This window comes from Mauremys reevesii, linkage group 4, assembly GCF_016161935.1.
Source record: "Mauremys reevesii isolate NIE-2019 linkage group 4, ASM1616193v1, whole genome shotgun sequence".
Lineage (NCBI taxonomy): Eukaryota > Metazoa > Chordata > Testudines > Geoemydidae > Mauremys > Mauremys reevesii.
Window position 1 is genome coordinate 3,704,629 of NC_052626.1, and position 24,563 is coordinate 3,729,191.

The 24,563-nt window shown below is 42.5% G+C and overlaps 1 protein-coding gene across 5 annotated transcripts in view; it reads right to left on the minus strand.

Annotated features, from left to right (window-relative positions):
- MIS18BP1 (MIS18 binding protein 1) overlaps nucleotides 1–24,563 on the minus strand; it is a 45,318-nt gene that overhangs the window by 754 nt on the left and 20,001 nt on the right. For all 5 annotated transcript variants that reach the window (XM_039538175.1, XM_039538174.1, XM_039538176.1 and 2 more), the window contains 7 exons: nucleotides 22,982–23,148; nucleotides 20,160–20,271; nucleotides 15,925–16,828; nucleotides 14,113–14,282; nucleotides 11,796–11,944; nucleotides 4,906–5,051; nucleotides 1,860–1,944 (listed from right to left, as the gene is read on the minus strand). In XM_039538175.1, the coding sequence (XP_039394109.1) occupies nucleotides 1,860–1,944; nucleotides 4,906–5,051; nucleotides 11,796–11,944; nucleotides 14,113–14,282; nucleotides 15,925–16,828; nucleotides 20,160–20,271; nucleotides 22,982–23,148 (1,733 nt within the window). The remainder of the gene's footprint in view (nucleotides 1–1,859; nucleotides 1,945–4,905; nucleotides 5,052–11,795; nucleotides 11,945–14,112; nucleotides 14,283–15,924; nucleotides 16,829–20,159; nucleotides 20,272–22,981; nucleotides 23,149–24,563) is intronic.

Below are 24,563 nucleotides of genomic sequence, written 5' to 3' on the forward strand. Positions count from 1 at the left end.
GGCATCGCGACCTGGAGCATCGCCACGCCTAACTGGGTAGGTACTTAGAAAATCATGGATTCACAAAGCGTGACTTTTGCACTCAGGCTCCTACATGAGGAGTGGAGGACGCAGCAGCTGAGAATGGGATTCACAGAAATCAGCAGGCTAGGTGGCTCCTTGCCCAAGCCAGGACATGGGAGATGCCAACACGAGGGGGGATATTAGGTGCTTATCACCAAGTGGTCTGAGTCCGAGAACCGCCAAAGACGCAGAAATCCCAACAAAGTCAACGTAAGAGGTGAGCGCTCAGCACCGCATAATGTCAGGGCACTATCAAGTCCTATTTGAAGAGAACTGTGTTAACATGAGCTAGGATCCTTTTAGTTCACACCCATAGCATCAATATAGGGGAGTTACAGCTTAGCACTTTGGTGCAGACTACTGTTCACACCACCGTAGTTCACACTGTGGGCTGTGTGGATTTAGCCCTAGCAGGGCTTAAGTCCAGGCTACAAGGAGGCACTTCCTTCAGCTTCAAATACTCTGATGGCATTAGGCACTTTATTTTTATAGTACGAGGAGCTCCCTCAACTTTTATCCCAGTGGTTAGGGTACTCACCTGGGTGGTGGGAGACCTCTGGTTCAAATTTCTCCCACTTCCTTCACAACAGGGAGCAGGATTTGAACTGAGATTACCACCTCTCAGGTGAGTGCCCCAGACCACTAGTACTGATGGGTCTGACCTTAGGCACCCAGGTTTGAGAACTTTGGCCAATGCAGCAAAATGGCCTCAGAGTGAATTTTTCAGTTGGTCAGACACGTGCAAAAGATGAAGCGTAGATCTGGTAAAAAACTTGCTGTCCTTTTTTCATGAAGAACTCTACTTTATATTAGAAAAACATCATTAGACTGGGGGGCTGGACCTTCCCAGGTGAGTGCTCTAACCACCAGACTACTCCATCACTAATGCTTTCTCTCTCTGGCCCCATAACTCATTATTTAAACCATAGTGCAACAGCTTCAACAGGAGGGACTGAAGGAGCCCCACATCAGAATAGCTCATAGCTCAACAGTTAAGAGCAAATGTCAGAGCTGGCAGATCCCAGCTCAAAACCCTCCTACATCCAGGTGAGAATCATGATCACGGGGCTAAGAGTTTTGAAGGAGGCCTTCTCCTATTGTCAGCTTGCCTAGAAGGGTCTGATTCAGTAAGGGAGCTTATCAGACAGGGCCCTGGAGGCTAGTTAGGTGTTTATCTGCCTACCTTTTCCTAGTCTGTGCATCACTCCGAGCCTCAGGCAGCTGAATGCCTGACCTGGCCACCCGCAGTTCTCAGTGGCCACGGTTCGCCGTTCCCAGCCAATGGGAGCTGCGGGAAGCAGCAGCCAGCATGTCCCTGTGGCCCACGCCCCTTCCCACAGCCCCCATTGGCCAGGAATGGCAAACCACAGCCACTGGGAGCTGTGGATGGTCAATGTAAACAAATGGCCTCGCGGCCCGCCAGCGGAGTACCCCAACGGGCAGCAGGTTGCCCACCACTGACCTACAGGGCTAGGCAGCAGCTGATCACATGTTCTGAGGAGCTACATTTTGGACTTTGGCACCTAAAGTGCTAGTTAGGTTCCTAGATGCCTTTGTGGATCTAGCTCCTAGTGTTTGTGCATTCAGTCGTGACAGAGAATTGCCATTTTCTCCAACATACAGTTTTGAGGACTGGGAGCTTTTACTATAACAAGTAGGTCTATAATCACAGCTTTGCAATTGTGGGGTTTTTCTGATTCCATTCAGCAGCAGGAACAGAGCACAGGAACTCATGGCTACATACTCCATGCTAGCATTACTAGTTTTCAGTTCAAATTACAGGAAAAAAACATTACCGATTTCTTCTTGATGTTGCCCCAGGTACCCTTCTTGCCTTGTGTGTTCTTTTGCATTCTAAACACATACTTATCATAATCATGCCTGTAAATACAAACAGTTCCGTCAGTATTACTGGGGTATCTAGTCTGTAGATTCCAGTTGGTACAATTACAGCCATTATAAATTAGTTACCCCTTAAAGCAGAAAGGTAACTGAACCATTTTAAAGAAAAATGGATAACATCTTTAGTCTTATTTTTAAAAAATCCAGCACTATACTTCAGTGCATGAATTGTACGATAAACTTTATAGTAACATATAGGCAGAATGTGCAACAGCTCTCTGAAGTGAGATCCCAGTGAAACAGTCAGCATCCTTTAAAAATATAGTGCTTATCCCTTCCATTCAGAAGTTAGCACTCGCTAAGCTTAACAACCAAGAACCTGCTTCTTCCTCAATCAAACCCTGAAGTGAAGCCTTTTGTATCAGCCACAGTAGTTAGGAATTCTACTTCAGGACTTCTAGGAGCTACTGAGGGTTCTCAACCAGCTTTGGCCAGGTCTATACTACAAACTTTTGCTGGTATAGTAGTGGTGGTTAGGGATGCAGTTCTTTAGGACATTTTTATACCAGCAAAAAGCCCTGCTGTAAACTGTGTAGATGCAGTTATACTCCCAAAAAAGTTTCTTTCATAGATCATAAGGCCAGAACTGTGATCTTCTCAACTGGCCTCCGTGCATAACAGAAGCCATAGAATTTCCCTGCAATAATTCCTGTCTGAACTAAAGCAGATCTTTTAGAAACACATCCAATCTTGATTTAAAAATTGCCAGTGATGGAGACTCCACCACAACCTTTAATAAGTTGTTCCAGTCGCTACTTACACTCACTGTGAAGAGGGGGAAAAAAAAATTCTGAATTTGTTTAAGCTTTAACTTCCAGACCATGGAACTTTTCCCAGTATAAGCTGCATCTCCCACGAAGGGGTTTGCCAGTAGAGCTATCCCAGCTAACCTTTTCCTAGAGTGCTCTGGGGTGGCAGGTACTGTGCTACCATCTAAGCCTTATCCACCAGTTCTCATGATTACCTTATATATGTAATGGATAAAGAGGAAACATCAAAAAGCTGATGACAACTCAAACCCCATTTTTACCTTAAAAAGAAAACCCACATACACACACTGAACTCCACGCATGAATGAAGTGAAAGGCACTCAGATACACTGGCAGCGGACAACTAACAAAAACCCTCAAGACAGATACAACAAACCCTACACTGCTTCACATTTTCCACACTTAGGGCATGGCTACCCTTGCAGATGTAGAGCGCTGAGAGTTAAACTTGCCTTCGGAGAGCGCAGTAGGGAAAGCGCTGCAGTCTGCCCACACTGACAGCTTCAAGCACACTGGCGTGGCCACATTTGTGGCACTTGCAGCAGCATTGGGTGCGGTGCATTATGGGCAGCTATCCCAGCATGCAAGTGACTGCAATGTGCTTTTCAAATGGAATGGGGGTGGAGTGTGACAGGGAGTGTGTTGTGTGTATGTGGGGGGAGAGAGTAGGGTTTTGGGGGGCTGAGAGCATGTGAGCATGCTGTCTTGTAAGTTCAGACAGCAGCAGACCCTGCCCCCCCCCCACCTCTCTCTCACACAGCATTTCACACTAATGGCTTGCATGCCTGCAGTCAGAAACTGAGCTTTGAAAGGGCATTTCCGCATTCCTACGGGAGTTGAAAACAATGACAAGAGTGGCCACTTGACTTAAGGGGATTATGGGACGTTTCTGGATGCTGTTCAGAGCACAGTAACCCAACATCTCGTTCATACTGATGCCCAGGCGTTGTAGCCAAGGCACAGCAAATGTTACTCCACTTGCTGAGGTGGAGAACCAGCAGCGCTGTAGCCGTGGAGTCAGAGCGCTCTATGTGCCTTGCCAGTGTGGACAGGGAGTGAGCTAGGGCGCTCGGGGCTGCTTTATTGTGCACTAACTCGCAAGCCCTCAAGATGCTTTTTTTTGCACTTTCTAATTTCCCATTTGGTATAAAGAAATCTGTTTTGGAACTAAAGCTAAAAATACTTGAAGGGATACAAGTGAAGTGCTGTATTTGGCCCTTAAATCATCTTTAAATGCTAACACACTGTCCCTGTTTTTCCTTTTTGCAAATTGCCTAAACCCAACACTCATGGCTCCCCCTTCCAAACATTCAGTTGCAAGCAACTGAAAATGACACAAGTTAACTTCTGAACCAAATTTCTTCAGATTTTTTGAAGAAATACCACTGCCAGCACCAAAACCCTGCTAAATATGAAGCTCAATCACTAATCTTAAGAGTGAAAAAGGACAATCAATTCTGTAATTTCTTAGATGTTTATTTTCAAGTTCACATAGTTCAAATAGCATAAGCAATTTTGTTAAACATCTCTCTCTCTGTCCAACCAAAAATTCACAGGAATGCAGGATTTCCTATGCAGGAGCCTAGTCTGCATGCAAAACCAATATCCCAACTCCAACAACTGCCCGTTACTGATGTTTCAGAGGAAGGCCAAAAAAAACCAACCCCACACCAAAAAGAGAGAAATATAACAATGTACCTGAACAACGTCAAACGACAATTAAACACAGCAGGAACGTTCTGTTGTGTCCTTACAGAATCTTTCAAATGCTGGGTTTTTATTTAAGATATAAACTCTTGAGATTCACCTCTAACACTTCCTGGACCTCAGTTCTGAAGCATGGAGACTGTTTTGCTATGTCTTAATTAAATGCTGTAATTCTGCATTTCCTTAAGGCTGACACATTCTGAATCCCAGGGTGCCATCCAAGCCAGCTTCAAAATATTAAATTTCTTAAAAGTTTACTCGTTGGTTGTAAAGTTTAAACACCTGTACAACAATAAACGCAATTTATATGAAAAAGGTAGAGCCTGAACAGTGCAGATAATGCCCATCAGAACCTGCTCCCTGCTGTACAACTAAGGAAGCAAAATCGATTCCTTTTAAGTAGAAAAACAACTGAGAAACTCTTTGTGGCATTACACAATGAACAGCTGTTTGTAGCTCTTACCTGTTGATAGATCCCAGCATGCCAGGGCTAATGTGATCACACTGAGGGGTTTTTACCAAGGGGAAGACAGCTGAGGAAGGTGTGATTGGATTGCTGTCCATAAGCTGGAAGACATCATCATCTTGGCTTTCCCGGAATGTTGGGAGCTACAAGAAAATCACATAATCATCCTCATCAATGAACTAGCACTTTTAGAAACCTGTTCATCTACGACAGTGAATTAAAGATGCACCTTACTTATTCTGCTTTCCCCTCTTTGGTCTCTGGGTAAGGAGCACAGACTGGAAATAGCCAGCAGCCAAATCCTTCTTCATCTGCACAGCAAAAGCCACAGCACTTTTTTTTGTTTTAGCAGACACCAAGAATATTGGACTGGGTTTTGAGAGTGAGATGGGAAGAGATTTAAAAGTGGCCTTAAAATTTTATTTAGCAACTTTCAAGATATTTCAATCCATATTAAGTTTTCCTTGCCACAAGATGGATTTGGTTTTTAAATAAGCCTCAATTCAGCCTCCTTTTATACATGCACAATTTTACATGTGCACTTTTTAAAAACTAATGGCTGCTGTCAGGGTTATGCTTGTTAAGTCTGTCTGTACACACGAGACAAGGCTTGAAAAGCATGCATGCAGGTGTATGTACACGCAAAGGGAACACCCACCTTTAAAAAAAAATAATCAGACCACACAACTGTGGAATTTTTCCATCACCAACAACTGCTAGTCACACAGAAAATTAACCATCACTTGGATCTCACTTACAGAATAAAAATCCTAACTGTAACTGCACCTCCAGACAGTTTTATTACCTGCCTCATTTTAGATTTATAAAAGAAACTTCCCTTCATATTCAACCTGTCTTCAAACAAGCACTAAAACATCTCTCAGAACAGTCTCTGAGCCAGTGGGGCCCCTTGACGATGAAAATACAAAAGGAGCGCTTAAAGATGATAAAGTCATTGCGGAGAAACTAAATGGATTCTTTGCTTCAGTCTTCATGGCTGAGGATGTTAGGGAGATTCCCAAACCTGAGCTGGCTTTTGTAGGTGACAAATCTGAGGAACTGTCACAGATTGAAGTATCACTAGAGGAGGTTTTGGAATTAATTGATAAACTCAACATTAACAAGTCACCGGGATCAGATGGCATTCACCCAAGAGTTCTGAAAGAACTCAAATGTGAAGTTGCGGAACTATTAACTAAGGTTTGTAACCTGTCCTTTAAATCGGCTTCGGTACCCAATGACTGGAAGTTAGCTAATGTAACGCCAATATTTAAAAAGGGCTCTAGGGGTGATCCCGGCAATTACAGACCGGTAAGTCTAACGTCAGTACCGGGCAAATTAGTTGAAACAATAGTAAAGAATAAAATTGTCAGACACATAGAAAAACAAACTCTTGAGCAATAGTCAACATGGTTTCTGTAAAGGGAAATCGTGTCTTACTAATCTATTAGAATTCTTTGAAGGTCAACAAACATGTGGACAAGGGGGATCCGTGGACATAGTGTACTTAGATTTCCAGAAAGCCTTTGACAAGGTCCTCACCAAAGGCTCTACGTAAATTAAGCTGTCATGGGATAAAAGGAAAGGTCCTTTCATGGATTGAGAACTGGTTAAAGGACAGGGAACAAAGGGTAGGAATTAATGGTAAATTCTCAGAATGGAGAGGGTAACTAGTGGTGTTCCCCAAGGGTCAGTCCTAGCACCAATCCTATTCAATTTATTCATAAATGATCTGGAGAAAGGGGTAAACAGTGAGGTGGCAAAGTTTGCAGATGATACTAAACTACTCAAGATAGTTAAGACCAAAGCAGATTGTGAAGAACTTCAAAAAGATCTCACAAAACTAAGTGATTGGGCAACAAAATGGCAAATGAAATTTAATGTGGATAAATGTAAAGTAATGCACATTGGAAAAAATAACCCCAACTATACATACAACATGATGGGGGCTAATTTAGCTACAACGAGTCAGGAAAAGATCTTGGAGTCAGCGTGGATAGTTCTCTGAAGATGTCACGCAGTGTGCAGAGGCGGTCAAAAAAGCAAACAGGATGTTAGGAATCATTAAAAAGGGGATAGAGAATAAGACTGAGAATATATTATTGCCCTTATATAAATCCATGGTACGCCCACATCTCGAATACTGTGTACAGATGTGGTCTCCTCACCTCAAAAAAGATATTCTAGCACTAGAAAAGGTTCAGAAAAGAGCAACTAAAATGATTAGGGGTTTAGAGAGGGTCCCATATGAGGAAAGATTAAAGAGGCTAGGACTCTTCAGTTTGGAAAAGAGAAGACTAAGGGGGGACATGATAGAGGTATATAAAATCATGAGTGATGTTGAGAAAGTGGATAAGGAAAAGTTATTTACTTATTCCCATAATACAAGAACTAGGGGTCACCAAATGAAATTAATAGGCAGCAGGTTTAAAACAAATAAAAGGAAGTTCTTCTTCACGCAGCGCACAGTCAACTTGTGGAACTCCTTACCTGAGCAGGTTGTGAAGGCTAGGACTATAACAATGTTTAAAAGGGGACTGGATAAATTCATGGTGGCTAAGTCCATAAATGGCTATTAGCCAGGATGGGTAAGAATGGTGTCCCTAGCCTCTGTTCGTCAGAGTGTGGAAGCCAGTAAATAATTAACAAGGTTTTGAAGAGATCTTAATGAATGTTAGTTAGCATGAGTTAGGTTAACTGTGACCCTGGTGACGTGAGGAAGCAAGATAATGTAAGACAGAGTGAATTGTGTGAAAGTTATTACGACCTTGCAATATGCAGTCTTGCAGTCTTGTTTTTCTAGTGAGATAGCAGAAAAGCTTATGTATAAACAAAATGTATTTGTTGCTTTTTACTGTCTGTATTATTGCTAGACATTGTCTGAAACAACGGTATAAAGGCTTGATGTAATTGTTTACCAGTTGAGAGACCTGTCCAGGACCCTGTGTCCTATGGCACTCTCTCCCTCCATTGTAATTACTGGAGAAATAATAAAGTATTTAATTTTGCTGCACCCAAACAAAAAGCGAGAATTGAGTTTTCTTCGACAAGAGGATGGAGATGGATGGCAGGAGAGAGATCACTTGATCATTGCCTGTTAGGTTCACTCCCTCAGGGGCACCTGGCATTGGCCACTGTCGGTAGACAGATACTGGGCTAGATGGACCTTTGGTCTGACCCGGTACGGCCTTTCTTATGTTCTTATGTTATGTTCTTATGTTCTTATGAGCCATAGCCAGGTCTGGAAGTGAATTGAAAGGGACCTAACATGTCCTGACAGGGAAAGTATTGCTAGATTTCATGTCACTTCCTCTTCAAATTTGCCCAAGAAAGTCAGATTAGAGTAGTCGCTGGGAAAACCATTACCATCAAGGTTCTTGAAGACAGTGCACCAGGATTTATTTGAGGGTCTATGTAACAAGAGGAGGTTGGGGAAATGAACCTGGTGACATTGCTAACCATAGCTTAAAGGAGCCTATTCTAGCTATTTCTTAGATACTTCTTTGGAAGTTCAAGTCTCTGCAGTACTTTCGATTGAAGGCCAGACGCTTGCAGTCAAAGCATGTCTAGGAGCACATATCCCAGGGGCAACTGATTTTACTGCTGCACAATGGGTGTCAAAGGCAGGCCTTATGCGATGCTTAGTAAAGACAGTCTTTAAAATTTCTTACGCCTCTCTTCAGGAAGAGAACTGAAGCCATGGTGAACCTTCAGTTGCAGTGAGGTAAAGACAGTAGAGCCTTGCGAACCAATATATTTTCAGCTCAGAGTCTATAATTACAGCCTGGTGGCAAACTGCAATGCGATGAGTAAGACTTTCACTAGCCGATGTGTGAAGGAAAGACTCCATTTTTAGAGAGCTTCCCTGCAATTCCTATTCTTAGAAAGCAAATGGTTAATTTGGCTCTCAGTCCTGCAGGACAAGAAACCAGCTAGTATACTAGAGATTTAGAATGCATGCCCAGGACACAGCAACGTCACCTCTTCCGAGGAGTCCACATCTTCTGCTTGCACTTCAGCTTCCAAAGTTTGAGGCCCATTAAGGGAATGTTATAAATAAGATCTTACCAAATCTTATCAGTTTCCCACTGTACTAACCTGTGAATCATAAAATATCAGGGTTGGAAGGGACCTCAGGAGATCATCTAGTCCAACCCCCTGCTCAAAGCAGGACCAATCCCCAACTAAATCATCCCAGCCAGGGCTGTGTCAAGCCTGACCTTAAAAACCTCTAAGGATGGAGATTCCACCACCTCCCTAGGTAACCCATTCCAGTGCTTCATCATCCTCCTAGTGAAAAAGTTTTTCCTAATATCCAAGTTAAACCTCCCCCATTGCAACTTGAGACCATTACTCCTTGTTCTGTCATCTGCCACCACTGAGAACAGTCTAGATCCATCCTCTTAGGAACCCCCTTCAGGTAGTTGAAAACAGCTATCAAATCCCCATCATTCGTCTCTTCTGCAGCCTAAATAATCCCAGCTCCCTCAGCCTCTCCTCATTAGTCATGTGCTCCAGCCCCCTAATCATTTTTGTTGCCCTCCGCTGGACTCTTTCCAAATTTTCCACATCCTTCTTGTAGTGTGGGGCCCAAAACTGGACACAGTACTCCAGATGAGGCCTCACCAATGCCGAATAGAGAGGAATGATCACGTCCCTCGATCCGCTGGCAATGCCCCTACTTATACAGCCCAAAATGCTGTTAGCCTTCTTGGCAACAAGGGCACACTGTTGACTCATATACAGCGTCTCGTCCACTGTAACCCCTAGGTCCTTTTCTGCAGAACTGCTGCCTAGCCATTCGGTCCCTAGTCTGTAGCAGTGCATGGGATTCTTCCGTCCTAAGTGTAGGACTCTGCACTTGTCCTTGTTGAACCTCCTCAGATTTCTTTTGGCCCAATCCTCTAATGTGTCTAGGTCCCTCCGTATCCTATCCCTAACCTCTAGTGTATCTACCACTCCTCCCAGTTTAGTGTCATCTGCAAACTTGCTGAGGGTGCAGTCCATGCCATCCTCCAGATCATTAATGAAGATATTGAACAAAACCAGCCCCAAGACCAACCCTTCGGGCACTTTGCTTGATACCGGCTGCCAACTAGACATGGAGCCATTGATCACTACCCCTTGAGCCCGATGATCTAGCCAGCTTTCTATCCACTGTGATAGACCCAGGCCAGTTGGGAACAGCAGAGTAGTAGTAGAAGGGAGATATACTGGCCACTGGATAAGCAGTTTTCTGTTCCCTGAGTGACCAGAGCAGGGGCTGCTCCAGGATAATGAGAACACCTGACTCCAATTAACCTGCTAAGAGTCAGGTGAGGCAGTTAAGCACCTGACTCTAATTAAGACCCCTCTGATGCTATAAAAGGGCTCACTCCAGTCAGGCCAGGGGGAGCCAGGGAGAGGAAGTGCGTGCGAGGAACTGGGAGCAAGAGGCGTGCAAGAAGTTGAGAGTGAGTAGGCATCCTGCTGGAGGACTGAGAAGTACAAGCGTTATCAGACATCAGGAGGAAGGTCCAGTAGTGAGGATAAAGAAGGTGTTGTGAGGAGGCCATGGGGAAGTAGCCCAGGGAGTTGTAGCTCTTGCACAGCTGTACCAGGAGGCACTCTAGACAGCTGTAGTACACAGGGCCCTGGGCTGGAACCTGGAGTAGAGGGCGGGCCCGGGTTCCCCCCAAACCTCCCAACTCCTGATCAAACACAGGAGGAATTGACCTGGACTGTGGCTTCTACCAGAGGGGAAGGTCTCTGGGCTGTTTCCCGACCCACGGGGTGAATCTGTGAGGCGAGCAAATCCGCCAATAAGCGCAGGACCCACCAAGATAGAGGAGGAACTTTGTCACACATTCATCCAGCCCATACTTCTTTAACTTTCTGGGAAGAATATTGTGGCACCACTATCACTTACTTGACGGAAAGGTAGACTGTTTCCATCATGCCTAGTAGCAAGTGGTTTTAATTCCATCCTTTTTTGGGTTCTACTACAAAGTTAGGCATGCAGGTACACAAAACATATTACCACAAACAATATAAATACCCAGCAGTGTACCCAGAAAAAAGATATTGGGTAGGGGGCTTTCTCCCTATTCTCAAGCAACTTTTCATATAAGATGAACAAAGCAGGATTTAAAAAAAACATGTGGGGGCAGAGGACAGTAGCTTGTTTTTTTAAAATAAGAAGATTAGAAATTCAAGTCGTGTCAAACAATAATTCTCTAGTCTTCCAAGACGACCAAGGTAGACAAGTGGGCGAAAACTGATTGAAAGGATATTTATTGGGCTGTAAGCAGTTTGGCCTACACAATGAAATGGAATCGCTGCTGACAACAGCTGCAACTGAAGCTGGGCTAAACCTAATTTAGATGCAGGTGTGGGCAAGAAAAAATTCTGTCACTGGTTCTATTTTACACAGTGGACAACGCCTTTGAATTGTTGACATCTGTTTACTCAAATATGTAAGGAACACTTGGGAGAAAAGGTATTTGTTAAAATACTCAGTATGCCCCAGAATGTCTAGTGTGAGAACTGTGAGCTTTTAAGAGTTCTCCAGCAAAACCAGGAAGGACCACATTCAGTATCCCCAATTTTCAAAGTTACCAGAAACAGTTTTTTGTGAGAGACTGACAGAGTGAGCATACACACACATTTCAGAATCTCTTTACACATCATAAAGCAACAAAAATTGGACACAAGTTTCTTTCCTTTGCCAGTCTCCTTTAATCTATTTACACTGAAGGTGCAAATTTTCAACACTCAGCTATAAGTGGTCAAAGATATAAGCCCCTTCTCCCAACACAAAGTCACTGACCTGTGATCCAAGAAATTGAATGGGCACATTTTTAAAATAGAAGATTTAATTTAATATATTTTTTAAATTACAGATTTACCTTTACTCTTCTATTCTGTAAGGGTGTTGCACTGAAAATATCATCGTGGTCATCCTTTGGCAAATGCTCCAGGAACTCTCTCATCTGTTGTTTCCTTTTAAACGTTCCCACCTTAGCAGTTATCATTACCGGCTGTTTCTTATCTGAATCTGCCAACATATTACATTTGTTCAGAGTTATTGACTATGCTATTTGGTCTTGCAGATTATTAGTTATAGACAATACTGTTGTGATGCAAAATCCTCAGTCTTATGATCTTTGGCGTTTTCCTGCTCCCTGTACTTCTAGTTTCTATAGAATTTACACTTTTTTTTAAAGTGTGTCTAGCCCTTATCTCAACTGGACGTTGACTCTGCAGCCTTGTGGAAGCATTGTAAACATCAACTTTTTAGCTATTTTATTGGTCATTTAAGCAGAAATATTCTGTGTTTGCATATCAGATATGAAAGATGTTAGGTTTCTGTTGTACAATCTGTGAGCTCAGGTGCCTTTGACTTCACTATGTCTCAGATCTTCTGTGCAATAGACTGAGCAGACCTGAGAGAGTCAGCAGCTTCTGGAATGCTCATTTCAGAATTAACTTTGTACAATTCAACGAGGCTTCCACCCTCAGCAGATTTGAAGCCACTTAGTTCTCACAGCTGATAAATTACAGTTTGAGTATTTAACATTAAAGCTTCAGAACAGACATGGGGACTATCAAATGGGAGATGCTGTAATAGGTTGTGAAAGTATGTATGGAACACCACACTACCGCCTGGCAGATGCCTGCCAGGAGACCTCCACGAGGGAGGCAGATGTGGATGCCTGTGCCCACACTGAGCGTGCCATAATGCCGGCAGGTGGCAGGGTGCTGGATGCCTATAACATTCACAGACGCAGCCCGAAACCCATTTTGAAATTCATTGGGATGAGAGGGCTTGGCCCTTGGAACAGTCAGCAACAGCCACAAACAGTCTGGGAGAGGCATGAAAGAAGCGAGTTCTGAGCAGATAGAAAGCCAGTGCACGGCGGACATCAAGGGAGTGAAGAGTCCTGTCTGCAGGACTGGAATGCAGCTCAGGATGGAAAACTGGAAGGTGAACAGATCAGTTGCGGTAGAACAATTCTGACATCACATTTGGGAGGAACTTGGGATGCAGTCATAAGGAAACCTTTTGTCCCTATGAAATTTTGTGTGTGTGTGTGGGGGGGGGGGGGGGTCAGCCATCATGGCTGCCAGTTTGATAACCCTCCTGGCCAATGTGATAGCCATGAGGAAGGTTACCTTCTTGGAGAGATGTGAGAGGGAGCATGTTGCCAGAGGTTTTGAAGGGAGGTTTGGGGAAGGTAGAGAGGGAAAGATTAAGGTCCCATAGATGCATAACTTTTAGTATCTGAGGGAAGCTATTGAGAAGGCCTCACATGAAGTGAACAGTGGTGGGGTGAGTGTAACAGTGTGTACATCCACGGGGGGGAAGGAAGGCATTTAGTGCCTCCAGAAGGACCCCGACAGAGCTGAGGGCAAAACCTGACATTTTGAGCTCTAAGAGGTAATCCAGGAGGGCAGGGATGGATATGGCTGGGACTTGGAGGTATGTGGGCCACAGGTGTACCGGTACCAAGCCAGCAGCATTGGGTCACACGCTAGGGGGTGAGATGCGTGGGCACAGGAGTCTGAGCTTCTCCTGGAAGCAGGGAAGAATGTCAGGTCCAGCTCAGAGAAACTGTTGGAGTCCGATGAAGCCTCCAGGAGTGGTGGAATCGTTGGTATAGGCCTGGAACTCACAGCTTGGAAATGCTGCTTTTGGAGCAGGGATGGGTTATCCACCAGAGTGGGTGGTTCGATTGTAACAAGCAGCGGAGAATGCAGGTCGAACAGTTTGAGATGCACCAATGGGAGAAAGGGCTCACAATGTCCTGGAGTATGAGGAATTTCCCTGTGAGCACCTGAGGTGGTTGGCTGACAGGTGTGATGATGATGGCACGGATGGTGCACAGCCTGGAGAGCGGTCCGGACGGGCAGCCTTACCTTCAGAATGAGGAAGTTTAGGCTGCTGCAAATGTTGTGCACCACCTCAATTCTCACTGGGCTAACACTACTATAGATTTATAGACAGCTGTTATTAGATTCTATTCAGCGGGGGCTGTACTGGATTAAATCCAATGTGCATGCTGAAAATGCATCACTATCAGCTTACATACTACACATGCAATAATACCACTTCTGTGTAAGTTCACCTGCTTAGTGTGGACTGAATTAAAAAACAACTGCTTGAAAATCAGAAAAATGAAGAAATAGAAGAAACAAACATGATTTGGGCAGAAAGGCCAGTACCTTTTTGTCCTTTTTTATCTAATGCAGTCTTTGTGGCATGCTTTTTGGAACCTTTTGTCTGATGCTCTTCCATATATTTCTGCTGGCATTCTTCCGCAGATCGAGTACCCAAAGCCATTGCTACATCCAACCAAAAGCCATTCTTGTGTTTTGGAAAAGAAGCAACAGCCCTGTAAACAGAGCAAAAAATGTAATCTATAGCCAAAAGAAATTGGTTGAACTACATGTTCATTCAAAAGTCAAACCTCTGATCATAAGACAGAATGAATCTAACATTTAAATTGTTAGGTTTAAAAAAAATTAAATCAAATTTTAAAAAAGACGAACTCCTTTTCTTAAGAATGTAGAAATTGCTAGACCAAACCAATGGTCCATCTAATCCAGAATCTTGCCTCCAACAGCTGGCAGTACCAGACATTTTGGAGGAAGGTGTAAAACCTTCATAACAGACAATCATGCAGTGACCTGTACATGGGCGGAGTTTCTTCCGAATCTCAGGCAGAGTAGTTTTTTATACACTAAAACATGAATTTATTTGTTTTAAGGTTTTTTTTAATCCTAAAATAACTGTAGTCATTCTTATTATTCACAGAAGTGTCAAACCCTGCTCAGCGGTTGGCCTCATCACTGCCTTGTGGTAATAAGTACCACAAGTTAATTTCCCTGTACATTGTAAGTGTTAGTTTTTATTTTTTTTAACATCCCCCTTCCTATTGTATTTGGAGAGAACAGGTTCTAGTTCCCACTTAGCTTTCTCTATCCCAGGGGTCGGCAGCCTTTCAGCAGTGCTGTGCCGAGTCTTCATTTATTCACTCTCATTTAAGGTTTCGCGTGCCGGTCATACATTTTAACGTTTTTAGGTCTCTTTCTATAAATGTATAATATATAACTAAACTATTGTTGTATGTAAAGTAAATACAGTTTTTAAAATGTTCAAGAAGCTTCATTTAAAATTAAATTAAAATACAGAGCCTCCCAGAACAGTGGCCCGGGCAGTGTGAGTGCCACTGAAAATCAGCTAGTGCGCCGCCTTTGGCACCCGTGCCAGAGGTTGCCTACCCTTGCTCTATCCCATTCTTTAGTTTGTTTGCTTCTATCATGTCACCTTTTATTCACCTGTTCCTTCAGCTAAACAGTCCTGCTCCCTCCCCATTTCCTCATGTGAAAAATCTTTCACACTTAGAAACATCAGCACCTTCAACTGAAGAATTTAAAAACCTAATTTCCGTGGGGGTTTTGTACAACATATATCGTTTACTTTTTGCATATCTTAACTCCCACAACAAAAAGTGAGTTTCTATTTTGTTTCTAGTCATTTTAAATTTCTAGCTTCCCTACACTGGCACAATGCTGTAATAGGTTTGAGCTGTAAACCCTATAAGGGAATATTTAAAAAAAACAGGAGACTCATGTTAAAGAAAAATTTGTTTTACTCTAAATTTAATAGTTTTGCATAACTTATTTTACCAAAACCTACATTGTCTGTGTCTTCATTTTTTTTTCCCTTAAAGGTGTATTGGATTGTATTGTCTGGAGAAATACTCAAAGTTCATGGTCTTTTTTAAAAAAAAGTCTGAAAAAGACAGTTCCAAATTTAAGAAAGAGATAAGGACTGAAAATGAAACATGAAAAACAAACAGAATAGTCTAAGTAAATATTAAACACACAGTAGTGTAACTGGTACATCTTACTCTACCTTGACTGAAAAGTAATCAAAGCGATGCTAAGCAAATCTAATTGCTCATGTCTAATACATTGCTTAAAAGTCCAGGGAAATTGCTCTGTTTTTTGTTACCAAGCATAACCGCTTGCCTGTGTAGCTTCTGTAGTTCTCTCTCAGTCCAGTGTTCAGTTGCACCCGGAAAAGACTCCAAGAAATTCTGCTCCTCTCTCTTGTCAGATTCCTTTGATTTCACCGCTGAAGACTTTGCACTGTTGATAATCTTGCTATCAGGTTTTTTGGCAGATACTTTTGATTTCTTTTCTTTTATTTGAAGTTCTCTATCACAGTCTTCTGTCTCAGTTTCTGACTCAAACACATACGTTAGAGGGTTGATACTCGCTTTTCTTGTGTTTACTCTCCTGTCAATCAAAGGGGCACTGTTGGACCCACCAGCAGGAGCCTTCCCTTTCGGTTCCACTTCTGATTGTTTCTTCTGATCAGACAGATCTATCCTTAACTGTCTGTTGTGGGAGGAAGTGGCTGCGGAATTTTCTATTTTTCTTTGCTCCGACGATTTCTTCTTTGCATCGCTCTGTGAACTTTTAGCACCGGAGGAAGATTTATAATTACAAATCTCTCTTTCCAAAGAGGGTTTTGTTTTCCTTTTGATAGATAGAGGGATATCTTCATTGGAGTCTTCCTCATCCTTGCTTGAGGATTCTTCTGTAAACAGTTTGTCTTGGCAAAACTGTTTCAGTGACCTCAGAGAATACTTGCAAGTCTTTAGCTCTCTCCTTGAGTTTGTTTTGCAATTTCTGGTCTCAGTTCCATATTTTGAAATACTTTGCTCTGCAGTCTGGCTATTATATGTTAGGTTATTTCGATACATTTTTTTATGCTTCAAGGGTGTCAATACAACAGTCTTTTTATCATTATTATTAAGTTCCGCTTCAGAGTCACTTTCATCAGGATCTGAAATAAAACATCTAGGGTCTCTTTTGTCACTGGACCCAATTTCTTTTTCGAAATTTGTTCTCTTCTCATAGATTTTTCCTAAAAGAAAAAATATTATATAGATTGTTTTCACATACACCAAGACAGGTTTTACTTGTGATGTAGCATGGCATGCTGTTAAACTACTATGACTTACGCCCCCTACAGCAGCTATATTGAACTCCTTGTACAATTGTTAAAGCTGGATGCTCCTTTCCACTTTTACTGGCAGAAGCTAGTGGAACAGGATAGAGGCAAGCAGCAACTCCCCAGTGTGCAAATCCCCTGACTCCACAGAAGTCTCTCCATCAGACTAATAAGAGGCTAGAGTTCCACAGGTCAGGAGGGGGTCCATCAGTTCACGCTGGGCTAGGAAGCAGCTGCCTTCAGAAGCCAGCTTTCCTCCCAAACATACAGAAATAATATTGTAAAATCAGTGGGAATTAGTGCCGCTAAGCAGCGTTAACTCCGACTCTGTACTGTCCTGTCCCATACATGAGAAAGACATGGCATAGGCAAGCTGCAGGCACCTTGCATGGACATCCTTTCCAGATTGTGAAAGAGTTAATTGCCCAGCATTTGAAGGCTATGGTGCAAACTCATACTCAACATGAGCATTAGTTGAAAATTCCACCAGGTGAATATGGCAAACTTTTTTGAGCTCTCTGGTCCATCTCGGGGGTTATGCCTTGGGGACGGTACAGTATAACCCTACGGGTCCAATTATGCACTCTTGCATATACTTCCATTTACTGAGACTCCACTGAGGCTTATATTTTCAAAACCCTTCTGGAAAGTCAGATGCTACCTAGTATATGTGTGAGGCAGTATGGTCCAGCAGTCAGGGCACTTGAATGAGGAGGCAGGAGACCTAGGCTCTTTTTTCTGGCTCTGCTACTGACCTGCTGCGGAACCCTGGTCAAGATACTTAACTTTTCTGTACTTAAATATCATCCCCATTTTAAAGGGGGAAACTGATTTTCTTTTGTGAAATACTTTGAGATCTATGGATGAAAAGCACTAGATAAGAGTTAAATATATCAGTTGTGTTCCAAGACATTTTCATGCTAATAACTTATATGTATTGCACAGATCAAAGAGAAACATGGATTTTTTTTCCCCCCAATCTACACCATAAACACATTTTCAGTTAGGTATAGTAAGAAATCTATAGAACAACCTCACTGCACATTTCATGCTCACGGAAGTGAGCAGTAAAATATATTTCAAGCTTAAGTTAAAGAACCCAATTATCAGAAAATAGATACAGTTCAATTATTACGATTTTATGGCTAAGAGGCTTGGGAAGAGGTGTTAATAAGCAAGGTTTGAGTGGTACCATGCTCAGACTATCAAAGAACATGGAAGTTCCTTTTTTTCTTGGAAGAGAATGTAACCTCATGCTCAACCAAAAAATTGAAAAAAAAAAAATATATAAATTTCCAAAAGTCACAGTAAATGTAGAAAAAGTCACAGGTTCATATTTTTATTTTAAAGAAAACTGACAAAAGAGGAGAGGCCTGGAGCGGGGGTGGTGGGGTGTGTGTGCCTGAGATTGAACTCACACCACACTCATCCTGGGCAGCGGCGGCTCCTGTTCCCCGCAGAGCTGGACCCAACTCCCCACTCCAGGTAGTGCAGCCTAGCACACAGGTCGATAGCACCGCTCAGGTTTCGTAGGGACACAGGAGCCACCACTCCCAGGGTTGAATATAGGGAGAACTCACTCTTTCCCCACCAGGCCTTCCCCTCTTCATGGGTGCTTTATTAAAATCAGAGAGAAATCATTGTGTGTGTGACTTTTCCACTGCTGTGACAAACAGGCAGCTCTAGTCATAAACAAGTGCAAGACTGTATGTCATCCTGATCCCCGAAGCCCTTTCAAATCCACCTTGCTTGCACAAGTCAACCTACTTGTAACAAGTAAGACAAGGAGGATCCGATCCCCAAAAATCTCTGCCACCAAGTAAGCTGACAGCCTGTTCTAGGTCAAAGAGGATGTGTTGCACTCATTACATCTGTCTCTTCAAGTTCTTGTATCAGGACATGATATTTCAATTGATAAGAATCCTACTCCCTCAACTGCTTAAGGACATGTTCTACTCCCTGAAGTCAATGAGAGCCCTCACATCATAACAGAAGCAGAATTGGTCCAGTAGGAAGTAGTTCCATTTAAAAATGCAAAAACCCTTCAGCTCACAAGAATGGGGCAGCCATGCCTGGCCAGGGACAGAGCTCCTTGTACAAAACAAATCTGCTAGGTTTCAGTTAAGTGCTCCCAACTGATAGAATCCATCCAAACTGCTGAGTAAATTAAGACTATCAAAACCACAAAGAGAATCTTGAGGAGTTAATTCCAACATGAAGAAACTGAATAAATATGGAACATAAAGTCAATAGAAAATGCTAGTTTTACTCAATCTCAATCATTCAGTTACATGAGTTTTATTTTGGATTAGATCCAGCCAAAATGAAATATTCCCTTCATGCAATAAAGAATTCTATAGAAGATGCTCTAGTTCAGGGGTAGGCAACCTATGGCACGTGCGCCAAAGATGGCACACAAGCTGATCTTCAGTGGCACTCACACTGCCCACGTCCTGGCCACCAATCTGGGGGGCTCTGCAATTTAATTTTAAATGAAGCTTCTTAAACATTTTAAAAACCTTATTTACTTTACATACAACAATAGTTTAGTTATATATTATAGACTTATAGAAAGAGACCTTCTAAAAACATTAAAATGTATTACTGGCATGCGAAACCTTAAATAAGAGTGACTAAATAAAGACTCGGCACACCACTTCTGAAAGGTTGCCAACCCCTGCTCTAGCTGCTTCAAAAAGGACACTAACTTTTGTTTTTACACTTAGTTTAATGGGTTTACTGTATATTTCCCAAAAGACTTAAAAATTGATGATCGAATGTACTTTTTCCTATTCCCGCAGGCCGCTTACTTTCTGCACTTCACTCAGTTTGGAAAATGAAGCTAGATTGGTGAACTTTTGTTTATTCTTTCCTTTTTCAGTGTCGCACACTGACAACACTAAGCCTGATGTGTTCAGATTCACAGCATAGCAGCAGAAATTTTAATCGACCTGTTTCCATTTCAATTTATGGCAGACAACAAATCTGTCTATTCATGAAGTTTGTATCCCCTCTCTATTTTCACACCACCTATCATTCTTTTTGGCATAAAACTAATGGACAGTATTGCTTTAATTATTAAAAAAAAATCAACTGGCAATCAAGATTTTAAAAGTTCTTAATATCAACCCCATCATAGTGATTTTGTTATAGGCCCACATTTAATAGACTATCTTCCTCATTTACAATTATTTCAGGGGCGGGGAATACACTCAGTAGCTTGCAAACACATGGCCATTCTTACCTTTAGATTGGCTTTTAGTTTTTCCTTCACTTGTCTCTGTTGTATCCTCTCTGTTGTTCTTTGGGGAGCTGGATATGGTTTTCTTTTTGGCTTGTTTACTACTACTACATACCTTGAAAAATAAGAAGAGAAATGTGTCTGCCAGAGATTATACACATCAGCTATAGTAAAACTAGTAAGGAACAACAAGCCATGTATTCTTTATTTTGCACTCTGAAATGGAGGGCTGGAGGTGTTAGTAATAAACTGTATGGCACAGTATTTTGCTATACTGCATCAGTAGTATTTTGTAAACGTTGATGCTCATACAAATTCCACAAGGGACACCACAGTGAGACCAAAATAGTAGATCAGGTTTCCTTTAATTGATAGGACCACTTTAACTAAGAAAGTGAGTCTCAAACTGAGGTCTATGGAGCCGTTTATATCACAATGGCAAAGCAGCATCTTCAAGCAATGGCACCAGCTAGCTATTACAGCAAAGTCCAGTCCTCTTAAGATTTCCAGAGGCTTTTTAGATCAATGAAGCTTTAAAAAAAACAAAAAAAAAACCAAAACCCAACAACAACAACATAACGGCAGCCCCATTTAAGCCCATGCACAACTAAGAAACAACATCTTCCTTTCACTTAAACTCAACCATGATCAAATTTGTCTAGTATGTTAGAATTAGCCAGCAGTTCCAAACACAAAAGACTGACCCAAACTGCAAAGTGACCAGGGAAGATCAGATCAGAAAGAGCTACAGGAGAAGAGGGAACATTTGGTCCTAATGAATGTGAAGTCCTCCACCCACTGAGAGGAAGTTAAATTAAACAGCGCAGATAAAAAATGTTAATGCCTACTGCACTGGCATGAGTTTATTTTCATCTTCTCTCTTTAGTGCTGTCCTCATGTTACATTTTTAATATAATCAATATTTGTGGAATGAGCATTTTGAGGTTGCAACGGAATCTCTCTCAGGTGCTTATATGGCCCCCATTACCATAGTATGAGAGCACCTCACAATCTGAGGTACCGGTATTTGTGATGAGTTCCCCCCAGGGTGCCACGTAGAACTGAGGTACCACTACTGAGCCCTCTGACCCACCAGCCTGGGCTCGCTCTCACACTGTGCTGCTGTGACAAGTGCCAAAGCTCTCCAGCCTGCACTCTCACCAGCATTCACACAGGTAGGGACACACCCAACTGCAGTTACATGCAGGCTCTCTAACCACCAGCTTCCCAGCCTGGGACCCCAGAGCAGTACAGGTCTGTCGCATCTTACGCACATTTAACATGCACAATTTCAGCTTTATGCGGTCAGCAAAAAAAAACAATAATTTTAATACTGTACCTGTAGTGCAGGCGATTCCGCCCGCCATTCAACTCAATGTAATTTTGACTATATGCAGTTTTCGTTTTACGTGCTGACCGCGGAACGGAACCCCCGTGTAAGATGAGACTCGCCTGTACTGTCCTGCCCAAATCTGGCCAGTATGCAGGTTTAATACCAGGTCCACCTCTCCCTCAATGTAGAGAACAATGCACACTTGTGGTAATCAAGCAGAGATTTTCCCCCAAGCAGATTCTCACCCTAACTGATGGTACATGCAGACTTGTAAGTTCTTAAGGCACAAGCTACACCTGCTTTGCAGCTTGGAATCCCCGTATGTTTTATACACAGAAATCCCTGGGTCCAACATTTCCCCCAGTTCAGTCTTTGTTCCTCAACTGTTTCCAGGGGTCGTCTTGTGTGGGAAGTGAAGAACCCCAGATGATGTCACTCCCTGCCTTATATGGCTCTAGCATATGGCGAGAACCCTTTGTTTCAAAGCTTGGCTCCCAGACCAATTTGTGGAAAAATACTGACATCCCAAGATGGAGTCCAGAATCACGTGGCCTGGTCACATGTCCTTGTAGAGTCATAGCAGCCATTACTTACATGCTGTCTGAAGAGTTCTCAGGAAGGCTCAGCCAGTGGGGGATAAGCTTCTCCTAAGGCCTATTGGTCTTTCGAATGGCCCGTTACCCTGAATAGGCCCCTTACAACCAGCTATTTAGACTAGTGGGTGTTACCCAGGTATAACTACATTTGAATCATAGGGTTTGAAGGGACCTCAGCAGGTCATCTAGTCCAACTCCCTGCTCAAAGCAGGACCAATCCCCAGACAGATTTTTACCCCCAGTTCCCTAAATGGCCCCCTCAAGGATTGAACTCACAACCCTGGCTTTAGCGGGCCAATGCTCAAACCGCTGATAAAAAAAATGATACATGCATGCAAGGATAATCATATTCAGCAAATCATAACTTTTCCAATGACACCTCACAAGACTTATCTTGTGCAAAATGCATCTTAATTATGCCATAATCATATCATAATAGAACTATGAAGAATATGGGGTGCAGTGTCACAGTATTTATCCTCACAACACCCCTGTGAGATAGCACAGCCCTTTTATCCCCATTTTACAGACGGGGAACTGAGGCACAGAGAAACCAAAGGCCAGATTTTCAAAAGGGATTTCAGATGCCTACAGAGGCAGATATCTGGCTCTTTAGGCACTTGAAAATCCAGCCCTAAATAACTTGCCCAGGTAATACAAGGAGTCTGTGGCAGATCAGAGAACTGAACCCACATCTCCCGAGTACCAAGCTAGAATGCTCACCACTGAACCATCCTTATCCTCAAGGAGCGATCCTTACCAAGTAGTCCACAATAGAAAAAAGTTCAAAAACTACTGAATTAAGAGGCTGCGGCATAGAAAAGTCATCTTAACTTCGATACTTTTTAAACAATTATAGAACAATGATAAGGTAATAACATTCAGAAAAGTCTTACAATACTCAAGTAGTTTTTTCCACCCTCTTCTATGGTAACATTTAGTTTACGATCAACAAACTCTCGTTGTCCACACCAGTAATGCAATGGAGGTTTAATGCGCCGACCACTACGGCTGTAACTTGCATCTGGGTCTTTCTGCACAGAATTGCGTTTGGGTGTCATATCTACACATACAAACAGAAAAAAAAATCTTGTTAGCAGCAGGATAGTTTTGAGTTGTTTTTTTAAACATCAAAATACTGTATTTTAAAAGTAATCTTTAGTACGATCTTACAGGTGTAGTAAGTGCAGGCCCTGATAAAGGCCCAGTATGAGGCCTGAACTAAAGTAATGGTCAAGACTTTGCTAACATAAAGCAAAGTTAAGCTGTGAGCCAGAGGCAGGCCCTGCTCACAAAAGCTGGCACGAAAAGGGCTGATGCTGCATAAACATATATTCACCTAGCACAAACACAGCACTAGAACACACTATACTGAAACATTCCATAGATAACAGGAGGACAGGCCGACCCATCCCAATGACAGGGGCAAAAGGGTAAAATGATGGATAGAGTTGTTTTGATCGAACCAACATGTACAAGGTAGAAGGCGGCACCTTAATACGTAGAGGGGTTGTACCTTGCTACGTAGAGGGGTTGCACCTCAATACATCAGGTGTGATGTGTAACTTGTTTGTATCTGTGTATAAGAATGCATCCTTGGGGAGGTGTCTTTGTCCGGCCGAAGGGGGAGTGGAAAGTCCCGCCACTGAGACGGGTCCATTGCCAAGAGGCACTCTCTCGCAGTACGCCCGGTAGACTAAGTAATCTACGGGGACCCTGCACGGGTGTCCGAGGTCGCAATAAACCTAGCCGACGTGGCTTTGCATCTTACTGGACTCTGTGGTTATTGGGGGTTCTCGTTGGGTCTGCTGCGTCAGCTATCTGCGCAGAGCTGGGGCAGCAAACAGAGGGAACTCACGCACGCAGCCGAGTGATATCAACAAGGAGAAAGCAGAGCACCATACCGGTACCACTCTGACAACACTGGTGACCCCGACGTGATCCCCCATCCTCTTCCCCCATCCCCCACCTCTCCTCACTTCGGCTCTCTCTTTTTGTTTTAAAAGTTAAAAGTTATAGTTTTTACAGAAACCTCTAAAAAATAAAGCAATTGAAAACAGAACAAAACAAGAAACAAAAGAAAACAAGGTAAAAACTTTAAATCCAGTAAATTAATTATTTTAACCATTCAGGAATGCAACAGCTGGAATTATTCCTAACTTTCTTAAAGATATGGTTGCCAAGCAACAGAAATGCATTCTCTGCTTCTGATACAAACCACTAACTAATATTTGAAACATGGGCTTTTCTTATTTCCATATAGCAGAGTTTTAAAATAATGTTAAATATAAAGTAATGTAAAATTCCTTGTTACCAAATACAGTACAATACATTTGGCAAACATTAATATTTTTTTAATCAAATTTATGCTACAAGTTTTAAATAAGGTAATAACTTTTTCCTTTTTTTTTTGGTTATGTTATTTTGTATAGTTATGAATAGAATTCTGGCGCCATTTGTTTTTAATTGTAAGTTTGT